This window comes from Canis lupus, chromosome 31 (assembly GCF_048164855.1).
Source record: "Canis lupus baileyi chromosome 31, mCanLup2.hap1, whole genome shotgun sequence".
NCBI classification, from domain to species: Eukaryota; Metazoa; Chordata; class Mammalia; order Carnivora; family Canidae; genus Canis; species Canis lupus.
Window position 1 is genome coordinate 5279350 of NC_132868.1, and position 21510 is coordinate 5300859.

The window sequence follows — 21510 nt, forward strand, 5'->3', positions numbered from 1 at the left end:
TGCCTCTCTCTCTCTGTGTCTCTCATGAATAAATAAATAAAATCTTTAAAAAAAAAGGAAAAAAAAAGAAAAAACCTTACCATCCAAAAGTAAAGTGAAAGTGTATCAGAAGAAGTGCCCATCGATTTCAAGCAAAGTAAGTGACAATAAAAATGCTGACCTGAGTCATAAAAATGAGGGACCGGAGTGGCCAGGGGTTGAACGTCTGCCTTCGGCTCAGGTCATGATCCCAGGGTCCCAGGATCGAGTCCCACATCAGGCTCCGTGTGAGGAGCCTGCTTCTCCCTCTACCTATGTCTCTGCCTCTCTCTGTGTGTTTCTCATGAATAAATATAATCTTTTAAAAATAAATAAATACATAAATACATAAATAAACAAACTGGCAAATTTGTCTCATTTTCTCATTAATACACACTTTGGTTTATTCCAATACCACACCGTTGTACCACAAGAATGTTGATTTCACAAGTGATGTTTAATCCTGTAGCCACAATCCCCTCCCCCATATTTTTACATTATTTTTTCTATATTTTTAAAATATTACAGAAATTGTTAGAAGTTGAAAGGGACAGACACATTCTTTCTGCTGAATAAGGTATCATATTTAACTTAAAGATTATTAACCTTCTGGATGTTCTGGATAGAGGAATTTGAAGCTGCTGGGAGTCACATGTAACCCTGAGGTCTAAATAGGAAAATATCTTTTATAAACTGTAACAAATCTCACCTTGAAATAAAGACCTATGAAATGTACACAATTCCATCCAGAGTCAACATTGTTACAATATCCATTTTCAGAATGGACAATGACAACAGCTTTACATTCAGAAAACACAGCCTATAGACCAAGATGGCGTAACTTGCCACCTGGCACCCCGTGTGCGAGAAGTCTGTTCAGCCCTTAGGCTGTCACAGAGCTGCCCTTATTAAAAATACACGTCCTCAGATGCCCAACAAGCCGGGCAGAATAATGGTTTGAAGGAAGCGAATGCCAATGGTACTTTTTCTGGGCATTGACCGGAGGCATATCATTGACGTTCCCTGGGATGTCCCCACGGCTCACAGGGTTGCCAGGAACGTCTCCAGGTTTATAGGATCCTTACATAGTTTTCATCCAGTTCTCTAGAGTTGTGCAGTTCCAAACCAGCTTCTAGAACGTCTGCTCAAAAACTGGCATTAAAGTGCTTCAATGCAACCTCCCAAAACATTATAAAGTGTCAGGTCAACTCAGGTCACTGCTCTACCTGGAATGACTAGCTTCATTTTTGTTTCTGGCCTACATTTCCTTTTAACACAATACAAAGGTGTAACACAGGGATGAGCCGATCTCTCTTAAAAACCCAACTGTGTTAGCTTCAGTTAGACTACCTAAGACTCGGGCAGACTGGCGAAAATCCTAGCGCTTCCTCAGGGTAAGATGGTGCTGACTCTACAGCTAACCTGGCACCAAGTACCAAGAAATCCAGCGTGGCCACCGCCGAATGCCTGGTGGAGCTCCCCGAGCAGTCTTCTCTGGCTTCGGCCTCTCAATGACAGAGGATGTCATCAAAGGCCGAGAGGTGACCCGGATTCGGCTACTGGACGTCGCCAAGGAGCTCCTGCACAAGCCGTCGGGGCCAACACTGCCCCACAGTAAGATCTGGGTTACGACGGGCGGGCTATGCTATGTGTCCCATCGAACAAAGTGCTCCCCGTGAGTCTGGGGCAGTCCAACCCTCCTGAACACACTATCAAAGCAGGTCACACCTGACATTCCCTGGAGCCACAGCAGGGGTCACCTTGGCGAGCACAAAACCCAGTCTTCCTTCTGTTCATCTCTGTGTTTGTGAGCACACGTGTGTGTTTGTGTGTGCGTGCACGAGTGCGCGCGTGCACACCTTCACCTTAGCACACTGACCGCTTTAGCATGGCTTGCAGCCAATGGCCAGCAGAGCACTGCAGTGGCTGTGCCTTTCACAGAAGCCTTGCTTCAGGCTGGGTCACAGTGAGGAAACTGTGTGCACAGCACAGCAGCCATTCAACCGGGTCACTCGAAAATTAGCTAAATCAGTTCAGGTAGTGGTGGGTTTTGTGTTTCTCTCTTTATTCCCCCCCAAAAAAACAACCTCCAGAAGAATTTTTTTAAGCCACTTATTTTAAATGTTAGTGAAGAAACATGTGAACCCAAGGTCCCAGAAATAAGCAGCTGACTCCAGAGTGTCACTCCAAAGTGACACAGACGAATGAAGCAAGTTCTAAACGCATCGAGGTGTGAAACGGGGAACACGGCAATCCGCCTCCGGGGAAGAACGGTTTTGTTCTAAGTTCTTTGTGGGCAGCAGCACCCTGGCCGTGACAGTCATCCCCCCGAGTCCAGCTGCCGCCTTAAACGGGACTGTCGTAGTGCAGGCGCCGGCGGTGATGGACCCGCCACCTTCCCTGCCCTCCAGGGCAGGAGAAGCCACAGCCCGGCCCACTCGTTACCTGCAAGGGCCGGAGAGCATCCTGGGCAAATACCCAGGGAGCGTCGTGTTAGCGTTTCCCCCAAAGGCTGTAAAAGAGAACAAGTGCAAGCGTTTTATCACCTACAAGCCCATGTAGACCTTACAGCAGTAGGTGGTGGCTCTCCAGGCCACGGGGGGCAGGAGGAGACAAGGGGAGCGGGCGGGCTCTCCTGGCACACCTGGGGAGAGGCACACCCTGGGAGAGGCGCACCTGACTTACAGCAGGCCTGGAACTCCTTGCGCAGAGCGAACAGGTTCATTAGGAAAAGACGGTCTTCTCTCGGACTGTAATGGGAACGAGAGGGTGGAGGTGCAGGGTTCTTGCCAGAGGCTGCAAGAACAGCCTCATCTTGGCCCCTTTACTGAACTCTCAGGGTTCATGAACTCTCTTTTCATAACTTGGTACCTCTGATTCTTCCCCAAGGATAGCCAGCTTTGCATCCATTTCTGGACTAGGGCTTGGCCCACCTGGTGCAATTCCTTTTACACAGCCGCCTGGCCTCCCCTCAGGCGCTGGGCCCCCGGAGGCCTGCTCACCCCCAGCAGCTCGGAAGGAGGTGGGCAGACGCAGCCTGCAATGGCCCGTGCTCCGGCTGACCTCACGATCCCTCTGTCCTCTGCTGAATGGGCCCCTCAGGTCTCCATTCACGTGGCTGGGGTATCCAGTGCTGCCACTGGGAGGAGCCGCAGGGACTCAGGAAGGTCCTAGTGTTCTGGGCTGTGTTCTCCAGCATGGCCAAGACCTGGAGACTCCATGCACTGAGCCCTGAGGTTCCTGCAGACGAACCTCTCCCAGCTGTTCTCCGCCCTCCTTCCAGCGGTGAACCTGGCGCTGGGCTGCCTACAGAACACTGGATTCACAGAAGCCAGGCCAAGAAACTGGCACTGGCACCCTGCACACCCCAGTAGCAGACAGGGGGAAGCCAGTTCTAGAGGTAAAATCGGTGAGTCGCCCATCTGTGTTCTCACGGCCACTTCACACACAGACTGAAGTGTTTTAAATACGAGGGTTCACATCCACAGGAGGTATCGGGAGGTGCTGAGGTGACTTCATGTCCACTCCAGAGCCATTTTAGCTGCCAAAGTCCCAGGTCTCCAATAACCAGAAAATCTCAACTGAGGGAGATCGCGGGCCTCTCCCTGGAAGACACCACTGACATCATCTCAGAAATATTTCTTCTGTCTAGTGTAATCATAACTCACTCGAACAGTTTAATAAAAGTATTAAAATATACTTCATCTTTTCTTCTAACTACATTTATATATAAATCCCTGAGAAGGTACCTGTCAACTTGTAATTCACTATTTACAGTTAATAAACATCAGGGGTGCAAGCAGACACCGGCTTGTCCTCCTTTGTATAGCAGAGTGTCTGTCATCTGGCAGGAGAGCAAACTAGGTCTCCCTCTCTTGGACAGGGGTAAGGGGGTGGGGAGCTCAGTCAGTTGAGCATCCAATTCTTAGTTTTGGCTCAGGTCATGATCTCATGGGTTATGGGATCAAGCTCTGCATTGGGTCTCCTTGCTCAGCAAGGAGTCCGCTTGAAAGATTCTCTCTCAAAATAAATAAATCTTAAAACAACAACAACAAAAAGGCATGTGGGGCTGTGCTGAAATCCTAAACTCTCTGCACAGAAAGTGGGGAAATCTGTCCTTCATTCACTGGGTAGGTGGAGGTCACTACATGATAACTCAACTGCCTCTCATGATCGCCTTCCTTTTCTGCCCTTTTTAGACCTCAGAGTGGTGGTGCCAAGGAGGATCAGGATATTTAGCCAAAACTGGAGAAGAAAACAGGCAAAGGAAGGAGAGGCAAGCAAGGAAGAGAGAAGGTGAAGGGGGTGGCAAGGAATGAATGTGCCCACAGAGCAGAAGGAGGTCATTGCCCATCATCGCCCCTGCCCCCAACCAACACTAGAAGCAAGGCAGCAAAAGGTGACCCCTCAGTGAGAAAATACAGCCAGCCACCCAAAGCAATGAAAATACACAAACCAGAAAATGATCTCAACAGGTGCTGGATCAGACTGTGAGGGAGACGAGGGGTGTTTCTCTTCACCTCATCTCTTCCAAGGAGACTCGGCCAATCCCAACTCTTGGAGCTGCAGCTACCCTTAGTATCAGTGATGCTAAAAGTGGTTCCAGACCTCTATGCCATTCTGAAAAAAGGGAAAGGCTCACTAAAATCTGACTTTGAGAGCTGCATTATCATCACACCTACCCATCAGGCTGGTGCTGCCCAGTAGCCTGATGATTGAAGTTTCTGGAGAGAGGAGCATGAGGCCCCAGAGAGCGCAATGCTTCATGGTGCCAAGAGGGAGGGACCAGAGAGAGGCCGGCGCCACCCGTGCCCACATCATGAGAGAGGTGCTCATCATGACACAGCCAGGGAGCACGATTTGACATGTGAATCCAGGGTTATGAGAAAAAGCTTCCAAATCAGTCTCTACTATTTTAGATCTATGGCTTCCAAGCAGGATAATTTTTAAATAAAGTGCCGTCAGTAGTGCATATGTGACAGATACTCTGCAACCCACATGGCCAGAGATTCATTATAATTTCTCAGTGCTTTGGAGATAAAAAGTCTGGACAAAAACTCCCACTGAGCTCAGGGCTCAGGGCAAATCACATCCGTGCTCTGCCCAAGTCCCCATATCTTGGAAATTCTACAAAGCCAGCATAAGGATAAACTGAACATCACAGGCAGTCATCAAAGGAAAAAATACAAGTAATTCCACACCAGGAGCTCTTTGGAATTGAGTCTGGAGGAGGGAGCAGCCCTCCTCCGGACTCACTCCAGTAGAATTTGCCTAAAACAAGTTTGCTTAATATTCAGTTCTAATCTGTTTGTTTAGTCCTCTCCCCCTTTCCAGTGATTTGTATCACTCTGATGGCTTATTCTTTTGTATCTTTTTTACATTTTAAGGATATCTGAATTCAATTTACCTAAGAGCACAGAGGACTTAATTTTGTAATTCTAGTAAAATTCTATTACATTTGCCCCCATTTTATTAAATAATAGATTTTTTGCAAATCTATTTTTTAATATGTTAAAGGCTTTGCATCCAGTTTATCTAAAGTCCCTTGCTTAAAATATTTAGTTCTAGCAATAAATACATGCTTCTCTATGCATGGTTTCGTGCTTTGACAACAGGTTTTTCTTCATTATTATTACCGTATAAGTAAGAGAGCTTTCAAATAAGATACAAAGGAAATCTGATTCCCCTGACTTACTTCATCATTTTGCTGGAAAAGTAAGTGCCTCCATCAAGTAGAAACAAATATTCAGAATAGGTTAATCAAATCAATAAGAACATACAATGCTCACGCACACCTGTGGTGAGAAGGAAAGACAAATGGCAAGAAAGGGGAGACTTCCACAAATTCTGTATGAAATCATAGATATCACAAATAATTATTGCTAGAAACAGTATGTTAAAGGGTCTTCAGGCAAACGTGTTAAAACTGTCTCAAATACAAACAGCCCCATCACCAGTAAAATGCTGCAAATTGGATCATGATTAAAAATACAAAATTATTCAGACCCTTCGATAAATTGGTCTTAAAATTTTCTCAAGTGAGGTTCTAGAGATAGGCTTTTGGGGCAAATTTGCCCACTAGGTGTACGGATTGCCAGGGGAACCGGTTTTAGGCTCGTGGACCTGCGCCCTCCCCCATTCACTGTGCAGCCGGAACCGACACCGACGGCGCGCGTCTGGGCCCCGTGCGAGCCTGGCCCGGGGCCGGGGGCTGCGGGGCCGCGGGGACACGGGCCGCGGGCCAGCAGGGGGGCCAGCCGCACCCTCCCCCGCGCAGCCCCGCCGACCCCCGGAGCCCGCCGCTCACGTCCTCTTCCTCCAGGACGGCGCCCGCTTGTCCTTCTGCGCCGCCGCCGCCCGCTGCTTCTCCGCCTCCTCCGCCCTCCTCTTCTCCTCCTTGGCCTCCTTGTACCGCCACTTGGGCAGCTGCAGGTGCGCGCTGTCCTTGGTGCTGCCCCTCGCGGCCGCCCGCTCGGGCTGGAAGGTGGGCGCGGGCGCCTTGCTGATGCGCACCCGGGGGATGACCACGCCGGGCCGCACGCTGCTCCTCCTCAGCAGCTGCAGGGGCAGGAGGCTGGCCCTCCGCGGGGCGCCCGGCTGCTGCGGGGACGGGAGGCCGGCTCTCGGGGCCCCCTCTCTGGAGACGCCCACGGCCCGCGAGGTCCGGAACGGCGGCTCGGGGCCCTCTATCTTGTCACCCTCCTGGGCGCGCGTGTCCCGGCTCCCCCGCGCCTCCAGGATTTCCTGCACCGCCAGGCGCCTCTTCCCCACGCAGGGGGCGTCCTCGGGGCACACGGTCTGGCAGACGATGGCCACGGCGGGGCTGTAGAGGCTCGTGGTCATCCTGACCATGTGGTCCAGGACGCCCCCATCCTCCGGGCCCTGGCGTGAGCGCGAGGTCAGCGTGGCGCGCACAAGCTCGGCAAGCCTCTGCAAGCAGCTTTTGGAGCCCGACGGCTTCAGAACCGCCTCCGCGGGCAGCGGCAGCTCTGGCTTGTACCTTTCCCCGAACTGCTCCGGGCAGGGTCGCTCCAGCAGCCTCTGGATGAGGCGGACCGCCTCCAACCGTCCGGTGTAAGCCGCCCACTCCTGGGGCGCCATCCCGCGGCGCGGGTCCCTGGCATGGACGTCTGCCCCTGAAAAATATGCAAACACAAACGGCAATGGGAGAGAATGCGCCAAGAACAACGCGGCCAATGGCAGGAAAGGAAAGACTGAAATGGATCAGAGGCAGAACCTGGGAAACCTAGTAACTGACCACCTGGAGCTGTGGCACCTGGATGACCCTGCCTCTGCCCCTGAACTGCGAGCACCATTAGACACAGCCCACCTTGAAGTGCTCCAGCTACTGGCTTACTTTTCCTAAACAAAACTGCCTGAACCCAGCACCTAAATCGTGCGATTTTTAAAGAAATAAGACTTCGTGGCTTTCCAGCAATGGAGAGATGACTAGACAGCCAAGGTGCTTCCTGAACACTTCAATGATGTTACTAGAATGTTCCAGAATACTAAAAGGAATAATCACTTGCAAAGTGCTTGGCATCCCATTTCTTTATCACCTCACATTTTCCAGGAAATGTGCAGTCCCTCACTGCTTATACTGTGTGGTTGGCAGGTCCTAGATCTATCCTCTTCACCAAACTGTGGGCTTCTCCACCACAGAGTCCACCTCTTACTCGTTTCGGTTTCCTTGACACATCTTGTCCTGGCTGGTGGAGGCGTGCATTTAATAAAGATATGTTACAGACGGTGGTAGTCACAGTGGCCAAGGGACCTACCTGAGGCCTCCAAGCTGGTAAAAGTGAAGGTCTCAGCCCCATGCACTTCCTGCCACCCCACAGGGAGGGCTGCTTCCTCTATGACAGTTTTCTGCGTCAACGTGGCCAGACTATAGTACCCAGGGATTTAAACTCAAGTCTAGGTGGACTGTGAAGGTATTTTGTAGGTGCAGTTAGCATTCACAGTCAGTTGACTGAGTAAAGGAGATTGCCCTCAACAATTTGGGTGGGCCTCACTCATCCAATCAGTTGAAGGCCTTAAGAACAATAGCTACAGTTCTCTGGAGAAAAAAAAAACTCGGCCTCAAGACTGCACCATTAACTCCTGTCCAAGTTTCCAGGATGGCCTGCGCCCACTAATTTTGGGCTCTCCAACCCACAAAATCACGTGAGCCAATTCATTAAAATAAATCTCTTCATGTGTACCTCTTATTGGTTCTGTGTCCCTAGAGAACCCTGACTCCTATATCCTCAGTCACTTCCTTAATAAATTTCACCCATACCACCCACTGCCCCCTCCTAATACTGCAAATTTAAACTTCAACTCAACTTGATGAAATGTTCATAAATTTCAGCATGGTCGTATAAGAGAATTTAATAAGGAATTGCTGTTCAATTAATCTTGGTCCAATCCCAGCCCCGTACACAGTTAAAAATCATTCAGGATTTCAGGTCACATTAGTCATACTTTCTCTGGCAAAGCAATGTGGAGAACTAGGGCAATTATCTAGTCTGTGAGCTCCCCAGGGACCAGGACTGGCAGAGGCTTCTGCATTTATATCCCACACAGACCCAGGTGGCTGACGTGCGGCGGTGGCTCAGTGCAGAACAGAGGCGAGAAGGGCTCAGTGGCCCCCCTGCCCCAGCACCCCTCCAGCGACCCCCCACCCCAGCCTGGGCAGACCCAGCTCACCTGAGATTGCCTCATCATGCTCTTCATTCAGGGGCATATTAAAAAACAGGCATATTAGAAGAGTGGTAATTATTTGGAACTGGAGATCGGGATGGAACTCATTAGCCCGAGTACAATTTATAAACTGACAAAAATGAAAAGGGGGCAGTAAAAATGTCGCCACAAAAAATAGATGACACATTAAACCTTAATTAATTGCATGTCACTTAAAAAGGTACAAACTGCAAAATTAAAATCTTAATGAACATGGCTTGAGAAAGACATTTTTCAAAAGCTAATGGAAAACTAAAGGAACAGCTGTCCAAAGTGTAGCACGCACACTTCTTCCTGTTGCTTTCGTGCCTTTTCAAAATGATCTTGGAACCCACACATGTTTGGCAGAATGGCAGCGCAGCCTAAGGGTAGGAGTTGTGCCACCATTTGGGGATTCACTTCCTTTTTTTTTTTTTTTTTTTAAGATTTATTTATTCATGAGAGACAGAGAGAGAGGCAGAGACACAGGCAGAGGGAGAAGCAGGCTCCATGCAGGGAGCCCTACGTGGGACTCGATCCAGGGTCTCCAGGATCACATCCTGGACTGAAGGCAGGCTCTAAACCGCTGAGCCACCCAGGGATCCCATGGGGATTCACTTCCTTCCGCAATCGGTATGGGTAATATTCATGGCCCGGGTGGAGTGACTAAATCATGGAAGGCTGGCACCGGTGATCAACACTCGATACACAAGCCTTTTAGGAAACAGAGAATTCTGATGGGCCGGCATCTGCATCTTCTCCTCATGAATTTCTGGCATCCTGTTCTCACCCCCTACCCAGTGCTGTTTCGCCCAGAGCTCCAGCCACGCAGCCCAAAGGTGGGCTCCTGCCCATGCATCCACTTGCCACCACGCCATTGAGTGCTGTGAGCTGTCTACACAAAGTCCTCTAGTTTATTCCAGGCAGCAACATACTCAGTTCTAGGCAATGCATCATGCCTGGTGTAAACCTGGGTTTTGCCACTTAAGTACTATTGATGTTTAGGGCAGATCATTATTTGGTGTGGGGGCTGTCCTGTGCATTGTTACGACTTGTAACGGCACCCCCATCTCTGCCCAGTAAGTGCCAGCAGCATTCCACAGTTGTGACAGCCAAATACGTCCCCAGACATTACCGGCTATTCCTAGGGGGCAGCCCCCACCCCTGGTGGGGAATTACTGGTCTACCCAGTAACTGCAATCCTGTTGCCCCTTTTTCTTAGCCTCCCTTACAGCTGGACAGTGAGCCCCAAAAAGAATGCTTTTGTGCCCTGATAAAAGTGACCACTATGGTTGGAGGTGCCGCTGCCTATCTGAAGCCCACAGTTCTGGTGAACTCCCCGTGGTGGGGAGGACGGGTGATGGGGTGCTGGGTCAACGCATAAAAGAACCTAGTTCTGTGATGTCCTCACGGAGCCCAAGGCCAGCTGCACAGTGACAGCCCACTTCAAGACTTTCGGTGAGGTGAGAAAAACGTGCTTGTTTTCTTTCAGCCACGGGCAAGGCAGGATGTCTGACTGGAAGCAGAAAGCACTCTAAGCAGGTGCTAAAGGAAGACAAGCTACCTTCCATCATTCATCCTAGAAGCTTCCCCTAGAGTCGCGGCCAGGTGCACAGGACCGGCGCAGGCAGCCAGAGCCCGGGCCGTGTTGCTTCCTGGCCGGCTTCTCTGCCAGCCCCCCACGTTATCTACCCTTCTAAGCCCCGCTCCGGTCCCCCTCCCACCAGGAGGCCTTTCTGGTCACATGGGACCCCTGCATGTCCCCTCCTGTGCCATCCTGGCCTGTATCTGGGGTACTCAGGGTATAAGCGATACGGTAAATCAGAATGCGGGGTCTCAGGAGAGGCCTAATTTGGGGGCGGGGAGGATGGACATCTGCTTCCAGCCTGGTCCACCCCGGAAGCCGTTTCCAAAGAGATCTTGTACTTGGTCTTTCAGAGGGTCTCAGCAGGGCCGACTCCCGGTTACCGAAGGGCTCCCTTCCCCATCCTTCACGCAGCTTCCTGGCTCACCTTTCAGAAAACCTAGTTGCCCTCAAGTCCTTCTCTCAAGGTTTGCTTTTGTGCCAAGCTAAATACCCAGGCGAAGACACTGCCCTTGGTGACACGGAATGCCTGACTTTTAGCCCTTTCTCTGCATAATAATTTGAAACTATTCCAACTTGGCAAATTCTCAGGTCACAGGAAAACCATATTTTCCTTATAAACAGAAAGAAACCTCTGCAGTGATACCGTTACCACTTGGCTTCGGGAGCACACCGTCGGGGCTTGCCTGGGACAAGAATGACCACAGGACCAACCAACAACAGCAGTGCCTCTCCCCCATTAAACCAGCCTCCCACCCCTTCCGAGGTGTCTGCTTTGTTGCCCGAAATCACAGGAAGAGTCGAGCATCTTGTTTGCCTACGTCTGCTTCCCAAATGCCGCAGCAATCAGACCACGCTTCAGGTATAAAAGCCAGCTCTCTTAAGCAAGTCTGGAGCCTGCCAGCCTCCACTGAGCTCTGCTTCTCTTCAGAGAAAATCAAATCCTCGTTATGGCTTCTCGGAGCCACTTATTTAAATAGACCTGTCACTTCAAGGCATTAATATTCCGTTGAATTAACAAGAATCCACAGCCCCACTTGCGATTCTTATCAGCAGAACTGACATTATTCCTGGAGAAGCCAAAAACCAAAGAGCCAACAAATCAGCTTTTCAGACCCTGGTTACATTTTTATTAAAATCCAAAGTATTGATAATTCTCACATTATTTCGTTCTGCCTGACAAGGTAAGAGATAAGAGCTGGTATGTGTCTGTATGTTATGAACCACTGGAAAATCTAAACAGTTTAGGGGGGCATCCAATTCCGTGATCCATCATTTCTAAAAGGAAATGGTTCGTACTGAATGGAATGAAATTGCAACTCAGAAATTCAACTCAGGTGCAGAAATACACTCAGGTACAGGAGAATGCTTGCACTTGAAAAAATGAGGATGAGATACCCATTTCTACCTTAGCCATTCACACGTTACAGCACTTTGTGCCTTTTGCTTTTGAATTGATCACAAGATGACCATTCTGTGATTAGCTCTCAAGGGACCTTCCACAGCTGCACACAAATGCCCTTGATGTTGAAACGTCAATCCAAAGAAGTACGCCGGCACTAGTATCTTTAGAGGCTTTTTCTTTTTCTTTTTTTTTTTTTTTTTAGATTTTATTTATTTTTTATTTACGAGAGACACACAGAGAGAGGCAGAGACACAGGCAGAGAGAGAAGCAGGCTCCATGCAGGGAGCCTGACGTGGGACTCGATCCCGGGACCCCAGGATCACGACCTGAGCCAAAGGCAGATGCTCAACCACTGAGCCACCGAGGTGTCCCAAGGCTTTAATTTTACTAAATATTAATACGTTAAATGTAAACAAGAAGATCTTAAAATACTCGTGCAAATTTTTTAAATATCCCCACAAGTCTCCTTATTGTTATCCACCCAATCCATGAGAGACTTCGATCACACCTTTTTTTTCCTTTTAAAATGTAACGTGCATATATATATATATATATATATTTTTTTTTTTTTTTTTTTAAAGTTAAACATAACATGCAGGGCACCTGGGTGGCTCAGTGGTTGAGCATCTGCCTTCAGCTCAGGTCGTGATCCAGGGTCCTGGCATCAAGTCCCACATCAGGCTCCCTGTTAGGAGCCTGCTTCTCCCTCTGCCTGTGTCTCTGTCTCTCTCTCTGTGTCTCTCATGAATAAATAAATAAAATCTTAAAAAAGAAAAAAGTAAAATAAATAAAGAAAGAAAAATAAAGAAAAAAGAAAAAAGTAACATGCACATCTACTTATGTAAAAGGAAAATGTATTTTCCTGGGAAAAAGAAGTATGAGCTACCTTAGTAATAGAAAATTTAAATCTTCTAGAAATTAAACAACCAAAATCTTAGAGGGCCACTCAAACTCCCTGAAAAAGGTGTCAGATTTTTACATTAAGAAGGAATATAGAAAAAGCTGGAAGGAGGAATTGCATATTAGAGGGAAAAGCTTCTCTTTTCATTTTTTCTATCCTTTCCCATTTAATCACATCGGTGGTTCTTAACAGGAGAGGACTTCACCTCCCCAGCCCCAACCCGGGGACATTTGGCAATGTCCAGAGACATTTTTCATTGTCACGACTTGGGGTGCTGGAGTCACCTAGTGGGCAGAGGCCAGGGATGCTGCTAAACATCTACAGTTCCCAGGACAACACCCTCCCCACCACAAAGAATTACCTGACACCAGATGTCAACAGTGCCAGGGCTCAGAAACCCGAGCATACAGGCCTATCACCCTCAGCAGGCAAGTTTGTTTCACTGCAAGGGTACTTGTCAAGGGGAAAGCCATACCACTGCTTTTCATTCATGTAACAAATAATTACTGAGCACACAAATTCACCAGTAACAATAATGACAACCAGCACTGACTCCGTGCCAGACATGCACCCAAGCACTAGTCCACTGGGGAGCTCATTCAGTCCCCATCCAGCCTTCCCACAGTGTCATCCACTCGCTGCACAGAAGAGGAAACTGAGGCTCAAAGCATCAGGCGACCGGCCCCCATATGGAGGGGATAAGTGAAGGGGGCTGGAGTCTGAAACCAGGGGTCCTGGCTTCCAAGTTAACTCCGCTGACCACAGGTCTGCACTCATATGGACTGTTCTAGACTTGGATGCGGCTGGGCTCGGGGGGAGGGAAAGAAAGGATGGTACCTCAAACCTAACACCAAATTCATTATCCGTAATGGAGGGGGAAGAGAACAATGTGGCACCGCACTGGACGCCCGGCCCATCTCTCAAGAGACCCCAGAGATGTTTCTGCCATCTTCTAAACGCTTAGCAAATGTCAGAAACCTCCACCAGCCCCGGGAAAGAAGCAGAATGACAGCAAAACCCCTGCATTACCCAGAGTGATCGGAAAGGCAATCGACCCCAAAACAAAAGGTTTGTAATTCAAGTGAAGTCATCAGGAAAAATGCAGTGACAAAGTGGCTGACATCATAAATTCTTGGTTAAAATGTAAATTACTAGGAAAAGAAAAAAAGTGAGGACGGCAAACCCTAAGAGAGACTCTTAATCACAGAGAACCCACTGAGGGTGGCTGGAGGGGGGTGGGTGGGGGTGGGCTGGAGGGGGGTGGGCATTAAGGAGAGCACGCGTTGTGATGAGTGCTGGTGTCCTACATAAGCGATGAATCACTAAATTCTACTCCTGAGGCTAATAGTACACTACATGTTAACTAACTAGAATTTAAGACTTGAAACATTAAAATCAATCAATCATAGTTGGAGGGGAGTAATTCACTAGAAACCTACACTCAATTAGAACTAGCTCCAGAAGTAGTAAAAGCAGATAAAGCTTCCCCCAAACAAAAGAGCATCAAAAACACCATTTAATTAGGAGGAACCACCTCTTGTTGCTAAACAACAGGCAAGGCCTCAACTGAAATTGTTATCTTGCCTTTCAAAAAAATGAAACTGTCACTGCGTCAAAAGCACAATCCATGCCATTAAATCTAATTATGCTCTTTTTTTTATTTTCATGAAAGTTTTCATCTTTGAGGCCTGTCATCACTTACTGAAGTTATTTTTTTTCCAGCATCCCCTACAACACACAGATTAAAGTGGGAGAGGGAAAAAAAATCCAAGCAAGCTGTGAATCCTATAACCCCCGTGTAATCCCAAGGGAAATGACAGGCTGAGGACACTGTATCCAGGCCAGGATGGGGACCTGAGGTCATGAGCGAAGAGGTGAGGCACAGAGACCACAAGACACTGGGGACACAGGACAAGCACATGTGGGAGCCCGGATGCGACCCTGGGAGGGAAAGGGAACAGCACCAGAAGCACAGGTGAAATCTGAGTAGAGCCTGGAGTTCAGTTAATAGTAATTAACATACCAGTGTCGGCCCCTCCGTAAGACGTTAACACGCATGGGGTTGAGCAAGGGCCGTGTGGGACTCTGTATTATTTTTGTCACTTTCCATACATCCAAATTATTGCAAAATAAAGGTTTACTCTAAAAAAAAAAAAAAAAAGGACAGCAGCAAATTGTGTAAACAGAACTACCAGCCTAGGCTGACGCCCAGCAGAACGCTGCCGCGCCCTCGGAGATCGTCATGGGAGGGCAAAGGCCACCTGTGCGGGAGCTCGTGGGGCCAGGGGGGATCGGCTGAACCCGGTGCCGAGAACAATGACAACATGAAGCAAAGTAATGAAATGACATCATGTTGTCGCAGCACCTCACACTGATCAGATCACTCGATGCTAACTCTGCACCTGACCCTTTGTGGTGCATGATACACATCTTCTTGTGTATTTCTCAAACTAACCCAGCACGGCAGAGTTAAAGATGAGCAGGGACTGCACTCTAGGGGACAGCAGCTGGAGGGCGGCTGCAGGGACTCCAGCTCGGGGGTGCCTGACCTCTGCACAGCCCTGGAGAGCTCGCAAGGCAGGGTCACGGTTCATCCTGGGGGGTGGGAAGGAATGACTCCCATTGCACAGATGGAAACAGGAGGCTCAGAGAAGGAAGTGCCCCCTCCAACATGACCAAGTCAGAAAGGGCGAGGAGGGGGTACCTGTTGATCCGAAGCTACAGCTTGAGAACTTTCCATTCTGCTACATGGCACTGACAAAGGAAACTGCTGCGTCCTACATCAGCAGGTGACTCCAAACACCAGCAAGTGGGGATCTAGGATGGCTACTGGGCCCGCCCCACCATCCCAGTGCCCACCCTCAGTGGACAGGCTTGCACTCAGAGCCAAGGCCAGAACACACATTTCTAAAGAACAAATATAGGCAAGAGGAAGCGAAGGGTGAGGGAAGAGTTTATCAGAGAGCAAGGAGGGGTTTCTTGCAGGGTGATCTGGACTGTGACCTCCCACCCTAGCTCGAAGGGCTTGCTGTCCTTGGTTTTAGCTCAGATGAGGATGGCCACACACCCCATAGAAACTATTCTTTGTTGCATCCACTAGGCTCTGTCTCTATGGAACTGATTCACCTCAATACATGTTCTTCAAAGGAGCAAAATTAGCATTTGCCGAGACCCTCGGGACCTCACAGGACAAGCAGAGACATACCTGCTAGCATCAGGGCTCGGATGCACTCCGTCCGGCCCTGCATGGCAGCTTTCATCAGGGCCGTGAACCCAAACACGTTCCTCCTTTCAAGGTCAAGACCAGGAAAATAGTTCAACAAGTAGTTGGTGATGGTGACGTGCCCTACAAAGAGAATTACACACGTTTATTGACCACATTCCACCCAGAGCGACATGCCAGGAAGCCTTCCCAGAGGAAGATCACGTGGTGGACCTCCAGGACCAGCCCGTTGGGGCCGGGGGGGGGGGGGGGGGGGCCTGCCCCTCAGACACAAGAACTAATTCTCCTGGAGCCAGCAAGACACAGGGCGCCACCCTAGTTCATTCTGGTTCTCTTCGGCCCACCCGCTTGGGAGCTCAGCTGTCTGTCAAAGTGGTGAGAGGGACAGTGGGGAGCCAGCAGGCTGTGGAGGTGGCATGGGGAAACAGCTGAGCTAGCCTCCGGGACACCGGTGACCAGCAGGGAGGTCCTGGACGTGGTCGGCGCCCCAGGAGATGCCAATGCAAACAGATGCACAACTAAAAATGAACCTTGGAGCCATTTCTCAGGGCTCCCTGGGAGAAGGTCATCTACACAACAAGAGGATACGCCAATTCATGCTGTCACCTGCTGTTACCACTCAGAGGGGTCCATCTGTCTGTCTCTATCTCTCTCTCACACACAAACACATGTGCAGAGGCAGGGAATGTGGGCAACGTTGTTACCCAAACCCTCAGCCATAACCCAAGCAGGTAAGAACATTCATTTGATAATACAGATTCTCCCCTTTTTCACCTTGCACTTCCAAAAAGACCTGAATGGGGACACTTGGGTGGCTCAGTGGTTGAGCATCTGCCTTCAGCTCAGGGCGTGATCCCGGGGTCCTGGGATTGAGTCCCACATCGGGGTCCCCGCAGGGAGCCTGCTTCTCCCTCTGCCTGTCTCTGCCTCTCTCTCTGTGTCTCTCATGAATAAATAAATAAAATCTTTAAAAAAACAAAATCAAAAGGACCTGATTTTCTGTTCATGCCCAGACGGGTTCTTAAAAAGCCCACAAATTGTTAGATAAGGGTGAATAAGGGGAACATCATGTAAAAAGCATTATTCCCAGGATTCTCTAGGCTCACCCACAGAAAATCAAAATGGACTGAGGGAGTTCTTCAAAGAGAACCATCAGGGCCACATAAAGAGGTTCTCAGGCCAAATGAACATGCTGCCCGATGCCCACTGGCTATGCTGAAGTCCTAGTGTGAAATGCACTCCCTTCCTCATCAATCACCTAGAGCAGGGCCCCAACCTTGGCACTACTGACCTTTGGGGCCAGGTCATTCTTGTTACAGGAACGTTCTGTGCACTGATGCTGTCCTGGCAGCTGCATCCCTGGGGCTCTACCCACTAGACGCCAGTAGTGACCACATCTCTCCTTCTCCCCAGGTATGACAACCAAAAATGTGCCATTGCTAGATATCCCCTGTGTTAGAAAACTCACCTGGTCCTAGAAGCTCAGACTTCACTGTTTCAGGATCAAATGCACCCAGGTGGGAGACGGCTCTCTTCCCCTGGGGCCCCTGCATCCCCATGTCCTTCTCTGAGCTGCCATCCCCACCCTGGTCTCTGCCAACATTGGCTAACCATCTGTGGAGAGTGCGAGGAGACTGCAGGAAGGAGCCCCTCTCCTGTGCGCTGGTGGAGGGGCTGGGGATCCAGCCCTCTGAAATCCCCCTCCTTCCCAGTGCACACATGGTCCTGGGGAACCCCTCATGTCAGGCTGCAGGCGGGGGTCTCGTGGACACTCCAGGGCTCTCTGTCATTAACTGAGCATCACTTCCTCCCCCCCAAGGGAGGCCTCGGCGCTATTGAGATGCCAGACCCATGGGGCCCCTTCCCTGGCTGACCCCAGGACAGTTAGCGCACGAGCCCTGGGACATCGTGGCAGAGGAGGTGAGGCCTCATGGCTGCCTGGTTTCCACAAAAACTGGAGTGCGGACCCCTCTGGAACCCATTGTTGTCTGCTGACCGTGGACCTCAGCCCATCTCCTGAAGTCATGGCAAAAATTAAAAACTGAGCCATGAAGCTTTCTGAGACAGAAACACTGACTAGCATGACCTTGCCGGAAATAAGCTACAAACAAATGGGTGTGACCTGCTAGCTCTGTGACTCACGGATTCCAACCCACAGCTGGTGCTTTTTGACTCCTTTGCTCACTAGGCCCTCCATTCATGCCATCGAAGGTGTTGGGGCGGGGATGATGCTGGCGGTCAGGTGCCCAGAGCAGCTTAATTGCTCTTAACTGTGGGGGGAGGAGGGTCCTTTGATCTCCGGTTCCTCACCCAGCTAAACGCTTTGCAGCACCTGTCAGATTTATTTTTTTTTATTTTTTTATTGGAGTTCAATTTGCCAACATATAGCATAACACCCAGTGCTCATCCTGCCAAGTGCCCATCACCCAGATTTAGAGTGAAACAAACTGCAATTTGCTTAGAGTCGTTTCTTTTAAAATGTGAAAGCATGTCTGTTGTAAATTCCAGCAGGATATCCTCTGCACCATTATATCCTAAACACTTTGAACAGGCAGGGAGAGGAAAAATGGAAAAATCACAAAGCAAACCACCCATTATACAGAACGGCTCTGCTTATTATGTTGGGCTCAGAAGAACTAACATGCAGCCAACTTGTTCTGACTACAGGCACAAGCTTTCAGTGATCCGTGAGATCCATCCTGCCTCCCCACTGGCTTTCTTAGGACAGCAGAATAATACCTCTTATCCCACAGAGGGGCCCGTTCACTGAAATCATAGGTGGACAAGATGCCTCTAAGTATACACAGGCATTAACCTCTCTCTTCTGTGAAAAACAGGACAACAGGTCCAAAATGGAGTCGCTTATGCTAAGGCCTCAGTCACCAAACCAAGGCTTAATTAGTTTTGCCTCTCCCAGAGACAGAATCTTAAACCAATCAATCAGGAATTTCCTGATCAACACTAGTGATCCTGATCATATGCCCGATAGACCCCTGCCCTTCCCCAAAGGAAAGTGACCTGGCAATAACCAACCCACTTTTCTGCCCTAAATAGCTCCCTTATTCTTCCTCCCTCCTCCCCTTCCTTCCTCATCTGACTACAAAAATCTCTTACTTTGTACAACTCCTTGGAGCACCTTTGTATCTGCTAGATGGGACGCTACCCAATTTGAATCAACTTTTGCTCAAACTCAACATTTTTAATTTGCTGCAGTTTTTCTTTTAACATTTCTTTAAAACCATGACAATTAAACAAGAGGAGCTTTCCTTTTCTTTAGTAAGACAGAGACATATTTCATAGATAGGCAGAGAGACAGAGAAGACAGGCTAACACACAGTCTTCCCTACAGAACATGCACCATACTGAACCTTCGTTTTAGCCCAGTCCAACCTTCTGGCATAGGATTTGATGAATGAAGTCTTCCAACAAAGCCCTTTCAAAGGGTGGGCTCACTACAGACACCCCCAAATGCACCCCCCATGAGCCTCCCTAAGGGAAGAGCACAAGTGACCCAGGGGTTAAGTGAATTCTCGATAAATTAGCTTCAGTGGCATGATTAAATGCCAATGTAGACAGAGAACTTTGGACTTAGAAGAGCTGACTGTGAGAACACCTAAGTTCAAGTCCCAGACTGCCACTTAAAATCCGGGTAGCCCTGGGAAGGTGCATCAACTTCACTGAGTTTCCACTTCTGGAAAATGGGAAATAATATCAACCTCACCCCTGTGAGATTTACAGAAGACAGTGTGTGTAACAAGTGCCTTGCAGAAAAAATTCCAAATAATTCCTGCAGATACTACACTCTCAGGGAGGAGGAAGATAACAACCCACTCCTTAACTCGTGGGCTATGCATTGTGGCTTCTTTCCAAAGAGGAGACTATAGCAGGCAGGGAGGGGACAGTGGAGAAACCTGACAAACACGACCTCAGCCTAGTGACCAAGGTGAGCACCAGTGGTGTTAAGTCATGTCAACAGCTGTACTGCCAAAGTCTCTTTGCTTGACCAAACTTTAGTCAGGCTCCTGAACCTTCTCCTAGGCCCATCTGGGCACTTCCTTGGAAAATCAAGTTTCAGCAAGAACTCTGCTCAGTTTGACCAGCACCCCACCCTCCATATCTGATCGTAGTCCTCATTCTCTACACACCCCCAGGGAGATGACGGGTCACCCTGACCTGCCTTCAGCACAAACCCCATTAGCTCAGTTTAGCCACAACTTCTGTTACCCCTGAGTAATTTCCCACCCGCTGACCCCCACCCTGCTCCTTGGCTATAAACTCCCACTAGCCTGTGCCATATTCAGAGTTGAGCCAACAACTCTCCCCCAACCCAAAATCTCATTGTGGTGGTCCCAGCTCCTATTACAGTGGTCCTGAATGAAGTCTACTTTACTATCTTTATAAGTGTCACTGCATTTTGGAGGGGGGAAGCCTGGGTGGCTCAGCGGGTGAGTGTCTGCCTTCAGCTCAGGGTACAATCCCAGGGTCCTGGGGATCAAGTCCCACATCAGGCTCCCCCCACGGAGCCTGCTTCTCCCTCTGCCTATGTCTCTGCCTCTCTCTCTCTCTCATGAACAAATAAAAAAAATCTTTAAAAAAATAAGTGTCACTGCATTTTTTCTTTTAATGGTACCCTTGATAAGATGTGATGAGAATGGTGTTTCTTCCTTGGTCTTCCCCACCTCCCCCAACTTACAACTCTAGTCTAATCATGAGCACACATGAGGCACACCCAAATTGAGACACATTCCACTAACTCCCTGACCAGTACTCTTCACACTGTCGAGACCATAAAAACAAGGAAAGTGGGAGAAACCATCACAGCCAAGAGGAGCCTGCTATTACAGCTGAATGTAATGTGGGCCCCCAAATAGGACCCTGGAACAGAAGAAGGGATTAGAGAAACACTGAGAAAATCTGAGTAAAGAATGGACGAGTTTATGATAATAAAGCATCAATACTGGTTCATTCATTGTGTCAAATCTATCCCACTAATGTAGGATCCCAACAACAGGAGATACTGGGTACAAGTAGATGAGACTCTCTGTACCTTCTTTGCAGCTCTTCTGTGAGTCTAACTATTCTAAAATCAAAAATGTTTATTTTTTAAAAAGGGGATCTATGGGGCACCTGATCTATGGCTCAGTTGATTAAACGTCTGTCCCTGGCTCAGGTCATGATCCTGGGGTCCTGGGATTGAGCCCTGTATCCTGCTTCTCCCTCTCCTGCTGCTCACCTTGCTTGTGCTCTCTCACTCACACACTCTCTCTCAAATAAATGAATAAAACCTTTTTAAAAATAATAAAAAATAAAAAAATAAAGGAAAACCTAGCATAGGGCCCCTTGACAAAAATACAATGTAGGGACAATGATTCTGGGTGGGCAGCTGGCTGTGATCCTGTCCCCACTATACCCAGGACTTCCCCTGGTGGTGGGCACACAGTGAACCCCGTGAGGGCAGGCAGGCAGTGGAAGGCGTGGCTGACATTGTGCGTTCCTAAAGAAGTGAATGGACAGGACTTGATGACCCAACAACAGAAACTAAAAAGCCCAAGATGACTTCTGGTATCACCCCACCAACAACTTTTCAGCTCTACTATATGGTTGGCCAATGTCTTGTTCGCTGAGTGACCATCTGAGGGTGGGAATCCATGATGCCTGCGGTGCCCACAGACAGG

At 49.0% G+C, this 21510-nt stretch overlaps 1 protein-coding gene across 4 annotated transcripts in view; it reads right to left on the reverse strand.

Moving 5' to 3' along the window:
• Window positions 1-387: 387 nt before the first annotated feature.
• Window positions 388-21510, reverse strand: part of ANKRD33B (ankyrin repeat domain 33B) — an 81907-nt gene continuing 60784 nt past the window's right edge. The window contains exons 3-6 of one of the 4 annotated variants that reach the window (XR_012021636.1): window positions 15818-15958; window positions 6326-7154; window positions 4475-4638; window positions 388-3623 (exon numbers count right to left, since the gene is read on the reverse strand). Coding sequence is in view for 2 of the 4 variants with exons in the window: in XM_072807325.1 (XP_072663426.1) it covers window positions 4629-4638; window positions 6326-7154; window positions 15818-15958 (980 nt within the window). In the remaining 2 variants the exon portion in view is untranslated. Of the gene's footprint in view, window positions 4639-6321; window positions 7155-15817; window positions 15959-21510 lie in introns of those variants that run through there. The other 3 variants (XR_012021637.1, XM_072807325.1, XM_072807326.1) reach the window with 3 other exon arrangements.